General features: G+C 40.6%; 1 protein-coding gene across 5 annotated transcripts in view; it reads right to left on the reverse strand.

The window, feature by feature from the left end:
- NFKB1 (nuclear factor kappa B subunit 1) overlaps window positions 1-7,993 on the reverse strand; it is an 85,978-nt gene that overhangs the window by 20,605 nt on the left and 57,380 nt on the right. For all 5 annotated transcript variants that reach the window (XM_019553032.1, XM_019553033.1, XM_019553030.1 and 2 more), the window contains 4 exons: window positions 5,993-6,084; window positions 4,925-5,063; window positions 2,759-2,887; window positions 718-807 (listed from right to left, as the gene is read on the reverse strand). In XM_019553032.1, the coding sequence (XP_019408577.1) occupies window positions 718-807; window positions 2,759-2,887; window positions 4,925-5,063; window positions 5,993-6,084 (450 nt within the window). The remainder of the gene's footprint in view (window positions 1-717; window positions 808-2,758; window positions 2,888-4,924; window positions 5,064-5,992; window positions 6,085-7,993) is intronic.

The following is a 7,993-nucleotide window of genomic DNA, read 5'->3' on the forward strand; positions in this document are numbered from 1 at the left end:
CCTCCTACCCAGCTTCAAAAAGTTGTGCACTCTATGGAAGGATTTGCCAGGTCAGGGTATTCCAAAGAACAAAAGGGCTGCTCTCAGGTTGCTTTCCCTTGAGAGCAGCTTACAGGAAACAGGAGGGCAAGGGCAGTGAGCCTCTTGTATTCTTTAAAGGAGTGTGGGAGGGGAAAATGCTTCTATAGTTGAAAACCTGGCTTCCAGTGGGCAATAATGGCAACAGTCACAGTCCACCCTGGGAAGACAGTTTTCCCATCTTAATAACCTTATCCAGTCACTAAAACATACAGTTCCCCATTCAAAGGTCAGCATTTGCCATCCAATTACTCCTACTCTAAGGACAAAGGAAACTGCAATATCTAAGAAAGTACTGAAGGATTTTGTTGGCTAATACTGAGCTTTTAATGGTTAAATGCTGAGACGTGTGGGCATACATACACACACAGCATTTGATACTATTTGAGCCCAGCTTAGAAAGAAGCAGAGTAAATTTAATCCATCTGGAAGCCTGTTGCTAGGATTTCATAGCTTTTGGTACCTAAACTGCCCCATCTAGAGTCAGTGTGGGTATCTCTATACTATACTGCACACTGCAGTGTAGACCCCCCATGCCAGTCTCATCTAACTTCAACAGCCACTAACAGCAATCACTCCCTGGAATACAGATAGTTAGCTCAAGAGTACTATTGCAACAATGCTATTTTTTATTGTTACCATGTTTCATTCCAGCATTCGATTTTGTTGTACCAGGGTGGAAATGCATTCCTCCGAAAGCAGTATACCCGTATGGAGGGTAACCAAACCCTAAAAACAACATAAAAGGGGGAAAAAAAATCACTAAAATTATCCTCCAAAGCAAAACAGACACTATATGGGAATCATGTACTCAACCTGCAAAGTACCATTTGAGGTACAGTTGTTCTTGCTATTTTCTTCTTTGGCTTTTCCATCCTACAAAAACCAAGATATTCTTGAATAGATGCAAGTTCTCCACCCCTCCACCCTGGCAAGTGAAGGAGATTCTACATGCCTGACTAGTGACATCCTCTATTCCAGCATTTTCCAGGACCTTGAAAGCTAGTTTGCCACATCTAAACCTCATAAAACAGGTTTGGTGTGCAGCTACCGTATTTTTAATCAGTGGAATTACAATGGATTCATATTTAAATACCATGTGGTAAACTGACCTAGTAACCAGTGTTTGACAACTGCTGCTCTGCACCTTCTGTAGTAGGGACACTATAGTGACATTATTCTAATTGTGCTTGCTCTTATGGCTGGGTCTTAAAAAGCTCCAAGGATGGAGATTCCACAACCTCTCTGGGTAGCTTGTTCCAGTGTTTTACTACCCTTATAGTGAGAAAGTTTTTCCTAATATCTAACTTAAACTTTCCTTGCTCAACCTGAGGACATTTCTCCTTGTTTTGTAATCTGCCAGCACTGAGAACAGTCCAGCTCCATCCACTTTGGAACCACCCTTCTGGTAGTTGAAGGCTGCTATTAAATCCCCCTTCAGTCTTCTCTTTTCCAGATTTAATAAGCCCAGGTCCCTCAGCCTCTCCTCAGAAGTCATGTACCCCAGCCCCCTAACCATTTGCATTGCCTTCGCTGGACTCTTTCCAATTTGTCTACATCCTTTCTATAGTAAGGAGCCCAAAACTGGACACAGTACTCCAGATGTGGCCTCACCAATGCCACATAGAGGGAAATAATCGCTTCCCTTGATCTGAAGGCAACACTCCTACCAATGCAGCCCAGACTGCCATTAGCCTTCTTTGTAATAAGGGCACACTGTTGGGTCATTCATCTTATTGTCCACTGTAATCCCCAGGTCCTTTTCTGCAGAGCTGCTGCTTAGCCAGCTGGTCCCCAGCTTGTACCGGTACATGGGACTGTTCTATCCTAGATGCAGGACTTTGCACTTATCCTAATTGAAATTTATGAGATTTCTTTTGGTCCAATCCTCCAATTTATCAAGGTCTCTCTGAATCCTAGCTCTACACTCTAGTCTATCTACTACTCCTCACCGGCAAACCTGCTGAAGGTACACTCCATCCCATCTTCCAGGTCACTGATGAAAATATTTAACAAAACTAGCCCCAGGAACAACCCCTGAAGCACCCCACTTGATACTGGCTGCCAGCTAGACATTGAGCCATTGACTACTACCCTCTGAGCCTGATGATCCTGCCAGTTTATCACAACCACTGCACTTCCCTCATCTACAGAGCTAGTCATCTCATCACAGAAGGCAATCAGGTTGGTCAGGCATGATAGATGAGAAATCAATTAATTTTAGTCTCTTGCTATTCAGGCCAGCAGGAACAATAGCACTGGAGAGACTAATTCAAGCCCACTCCTGAAAAAAATATCTGCCCGTACTTTATTTCTCAGAGTGACACTGATAGGCTATGAAGGACTTTTATCCAGTCCTTCTCAGCCAGAAGAATAACATCTGTGACATACAGCCACAAGGAAAGAATAATGAAGGGATTATTTGGCTGCCAATATGAAAACAGGAATTATAGTAGATATTCCAGTCTGAACTGTCTTTTCATATCAGTGAAAATCAAGAGTTACTTGATTATGGCAATGAGTTACACTGGTACAAAGTAAGTATGACAGAGGAGAATCAAGCTTCATAGACCTATTGATATGTGGGATATTTCCCAAGTTTATTTTATTGTAATGAACACTTGGAAACCCCCCCCAAAATATTAAAGGAAACTCATGTCAATTATCTTTTTATCTTTACCTGAGCCAGCACCACCTCCTCCACCGCCATACATTCCACCCCCGCCACCTCCTGCACCACTGCCTCCACCATAGCTGTCAGAAAAGTTAGGCATCAGCTTCTGTCGCTTCCTTTGCACTTCTTCTTTGTCTGTGTTTTAAGGAAGAGAATGAAAGAAAAACAGAGAGGTGACTCAACTCTCTCTCAGTGACCAGCTGGAGACAGAAGAGAGCAGTGGTACTGAACTGAACATGTTACTAAAAACTATTAGCTTGATTTGAAGTGATACAGGAACATTGAAACTTTACCAGCTCCAACACAGTAAGACGTTTATGTACAGTAGGCAGTGGTGAAACATTCTAGTGAGTAAACAACAAACCAAGCAAAATTCTCAGACAGACCAAAGCCCAACGCCACTCAGGTTTTCATTCCGCCCCTCATATTGTATCAGGTACATCTATGCTTAAATAGGGGAACCTGGACGAGGATGTGGCACAAAGTGGGTAACATTTTCAAAAATATCTGTGTGCCAGTTTCAAAAGTGACATGGATACTTTAAGAGCCTAAATCTTGATGAAAATCAATGGGGTTTTGTTTTCTAAATGCCCAAGTTGCTTCTGAAAATCACACACAAAAACTTTTGAAAATGTTATCATTTGGGAACCAAAAGCACAGTTTTTGTTGACAGACAAATGCATTTTAGAAATGGCCACATGTTTTATAAGTGTCAAACTATTGAACGATTTGATTTTCAGACATGCTAAGTACTTGTGCCTTCCACTTCTCTCATTTAGGTTTGTGTTGCTAATTCAGCAATTGTTATATTCGGACCTAACTAAAACACAGAAGGCCAGAAGAATAAACCTGAGTTTAAAGTTGGACATAAAAATAGCAAACTCTGCTCAGGAGCTGAAGGCAAAACATGCCTTAAGTAGTTCATAATTATATATTAAACAAAAGTCTTCAACTCCATCAAAAACCATCTTATCAACTAATCAAAAAACTTCCCGTATCATAGAATGAAATATACGCAAGACAAAACTCATTAAAAGAGGTGCCACCAAATAGTGACAAACATTCTAGCAAAGAGAACACAGACACTGTGTTGAGAAAAGAAACCCCTAGTAAAACACAGGCTCACTCCCAAGAGGCATATGACAAATACGATAAGGACATTACATGCACAGCCACATCAGTCTAAGCACCAAACCCAACTGGTGAGCATATGGGACAGCATATGGAATGGTCTACATATGAATGCACAATTTGCAAAGATACACAATAAATAGATATATCTGCATGTGCAAAAAATGCACTCACATCCAGGAAGAGAGAAGACCCCGAAGTGTATCTAGCCCAGGAAACAGACATTTGTAAGCTTACCCAAACCTTTTCAACAGGGAAATAACCCTGCCCCAAATGCCAGTCTGTACAATAAGTTGGGCATGCATTGGGATACAAAACCCATTTGAAAGTCAGAAAAGTACCCAATGCCTAGTACAGTGGTGCTCAGATTTGAGGCACTACCCTACTATTATTAAATATGAAAACTAACCATAATCTCATATTTCAATCAAACTAATTTGCAGCATGAAAGTCTTTAAAATATATTCATCCACTGCTTAAGTTTCCTGAAACTAATTACTTTACCCAATTACGTACATTATTTTTACACAAAAATAATCAATAATACCATCCCTCTTTTTGCAAAAAGTATTCCCAGGTTATTTATTGAACATAAGGGGTCAGAACATTCCTCAAATGTCAGTGAAATGTTGGTGGTGGGGAACCGCAAAACACCAGCACTAGTCAGCCCTTTGTATCTACATTTCATTTGAACCAAAATGCCCTAGCAGGGTTTCAGTGATAACTCCAAGAAAGAGTGCCATCCACTGAATTGCTCCTATAAGGGACACCTCTTGGCAGTAACTTTTTGTAGAGAAATATTCATGCATTTACTGCACAGTAATCCAATATAAAATAGCTAACTGAACCCACTTGGCTGTGATTAGTTTTCCACTACTTCTGCCCAACGTGAGTAGTCAAGTGCCTTGAAGGTGATAAAGAAATTTTCTGAAGGTGATAATACAGAAACAAGAAAGTTGATCAATGTGTGCCCTATCTTTCTCACAAATACTCCATAACTCTGATATTTCCCCATAAACAAATGAAAACAGATCCAATTACCTTTGACTTCTGGATAGTACAGAAAAGGCTTTGGTTCACTTGTTTCCAGATCAGATTTCCGCCGCAGTTGAACAAATACAGATGCTGGTTTTGTGATATTGACATCTCTGTACTTGGGGGTTTTGAACACAATAGCAAACTGTGAACAACATGGATCAGAAGATTAGTTAGGGACACTGTTTGCTGCAATAGGATACTGCTTTACATCTTAAGGTTTTTAACTTTGTGGGAGTTTGGAGGAAAATTATTTCTGCATGATCTGACAGAGAGGTAACAAGAAAGTTCTGCACTCTGGATAGCAGTGGCATTGGTGGCTGGATTGGTGCTGGGCCGGAAGCAGCAGCAGCTCCATTCTTGCAACCCCTCTATGCTGGTACCCATAGTTCATGCCCTAGTTTTCTATCCATAGTTACACTACTGGTCTGTCATAAATATAAACCGCTGTTTTATTTCTCATTTCTACTTTGAAGTTCATTAAAAATTTGAATGTCCATTTTAAAAGGCTGAGTTGCTTTGAGAGATACTAAACCATCATACTTGGCTATTAGGTTTTCCTCTGTTACTTTTCCCACTCTGAACAGATTTCTCAGCGTCCCTGAAATAGTTAACTCATTTTTGCCATGGAAGTTCTTTGCCATGGTATATATCCCTTTATTATTTAAGGACCACATTTTACAGATTTCTTTTAATTAAGATTTTAACTTTTTTCATCTGCATCTATCATTTATCTTTAAATGAGGCAGAAGAATTACCAAAAGAAGTTAATGACAGGAAAGATTAGTTTGGGGAATTAACCTCAATGGTTCCAATCTTGTTTTAGTTGCTAGAGAACTAAAAGAAGACAGGGCGGATTTGTGCCTTACAAACTAACTAAATTAGAGCTGGAGAAGCTTTTATGAACATTGGGTTGCTTCATCATAGCATCTGAGAAAGTAAGCAGAAGCTTATCTGTCTCTGATTTTAGTTAGTCTGTTAGGTATAAATCTACCCAGCCTTCTGTGTGAATTCAGGCAAACACAACTAACACTCTACAAGTCATCCACAAGTGATAGCTCTTTGGTCACTTACCTGTCTATGTACATCTGTAGGAGAAAAATCTCCAAAACCTTCCCACATTCCACCATTTTCATCTTCCTCATAAAAACGAATTTGAATGTCATCTATAATGATTAGGAGAGAGTTAATGAATGAACAAATTATGGGTTTTAGGCTAGTTTTATTTCTAAAACAAAAATAATATGATGCATGGCAGTTCTAACAGCTCATTTCAGGAGATTTTACTTTTTTCTTAGCATTAAAGTATACTGCATATGCAAAGCAAAGATTAAAGATTTCAGAGTAATGGAAAAGAATTCTTTCTAATGCTGAATTTCACCCAGCATTTCTTTCCTGTGGTAACATGCTGCATTAAGAATACATTTATCATCTTTATATACCATATTTACTCAAATACAGGATAAGATTTCTTCCACTCAACCAGCATGGGGGGGTGAGGGGGGAAGCCCCTCATTTTACATTTACATACAAGGAAATCTCATTAAATATATTGTCCATCATTAACCTGCTGCCAAAAGCAGCACATGCTCAGTAATGGAAACCATCTATGAAGTTGACTATTCACAGCCAACACTGATCATTACTATAGAATACATGGCCCATAGTGGACAAACATACCAATAAGACCTTTTTTTGTGGCCCTTGTAAAATGAGTGGGTACTCCCTCTGCAACAAACATGGCACTGGGCCTGGAGGTACTGCAATACCAGTCCAGCACCAGGAGGGCCAGAGCCAGTCTTGATACTGTCCATTTAGTGCCAAAAATGCACTACATTTGATCTTAACCAAAAAGGCCAAGATGCTGATAGGAACCTACCACAAAGATAGGTCAACCTATCTGAATAAGATATATGGCAACAGTCACTGAGTAGTTTTCTTTAGCACCAACTCTTTTCCAAGTCATGGTGAGCCACTATATTGAATACATTTCTACATCCTCTTCACTCCCACAGCTGAGCAGTACCTTTTCTTTCCCATTTCCAATGACTCCTATTTCCTCACCAGCCTTAAATGTCTGGCAAACATCACCAAATGGGGCTCCAAACACTTCAACCAGAATCCCTCTTTTGACCCCTATCTCAGCTTATCACAAACCATTAGTGTTGCCCCACTCTCCAGATGAGGTAGAGCCAGACCAGTTGCCCTGCACCTCATCTACATATATGTATTTTGGAGGACCCCAGGACTTGTGACAAGAACACCCCATTCCAGTCATGAATAGGGGGCTAATTAGCATATGGATCCTTTGTGTGGGGGTATTTGCAGTACACACACATATTGAGCAGAACTAAGCTGCGGGTCACCATGGCCTGAAATGCTGTTGACTCTGCAGGGGTCCATCCCAATGAACTATACAATAAGTCATGAACCTTTTGGCTTTGGACTAATACCATGCATAGTTTGTAAGTACAAAATTGCTGCTTAACAGCATGCGTATGGAGTACCTGTATTAAAAGTTGCAGCAGTTTCAAAAAAGGTAAAATGCATCAATTCTGGATGAACTAAGTCTATGGGTACTACACACAAATTGTTATTGGTATGTTTATTTCAAAGTCAGTATTTTCAAATTTACTCCTCACTTCCGTGTGTTCAGGAAGAGCAGGGTCTGATTGTAAGGAAGGGGAGAAAGGTCTGCAGAAGGAAAAAGCTGGGTGGAGGCAGAGTGCAAGGGAAGATTTATTTTCCCTGCTGTAGTAGTGGGAAGAGAATAAATTCAAGACAAACCTCCCATAATTAGACTCAATACCTGGAAAATTATAACAAATTTGTAAGTTTCCCATATATTGAATCTAATTATTGGGAGGGTTGTTTTATAATCAAGGTTGTTGTCACGGAGTCACATAAGTGCCCCGTGACTGTGAGTGTGATTGGCAGAGCTGCCAATCACCCGGGCAGCTCAGGTGCCGGTTACCAGGGTGACCAGGCGGGTCACATGGCCAGAAGGGGGCAGGGCCGGGCCTTTATAAACAGTTTAGGCCGGAGCCTGCCTTGCAGTTCCCTTCTGGCTGCCGC

Source organism: Crocodylus porosus, unplaced genomic scaffold, assembly GCF_001723895.1.
Source record: "Crocodylus porosus isolate Cpor-Errol unplaced genomic scaffold, CroPor_comp1, whole genome shotgun sequence".
Taxonomy (NCBI): domain Eukaryota; kingdom Metazoa; phylum Chordata; order Crocodylia; family Crocodylidae; genus Crocodylus; species Crocodylus porosus.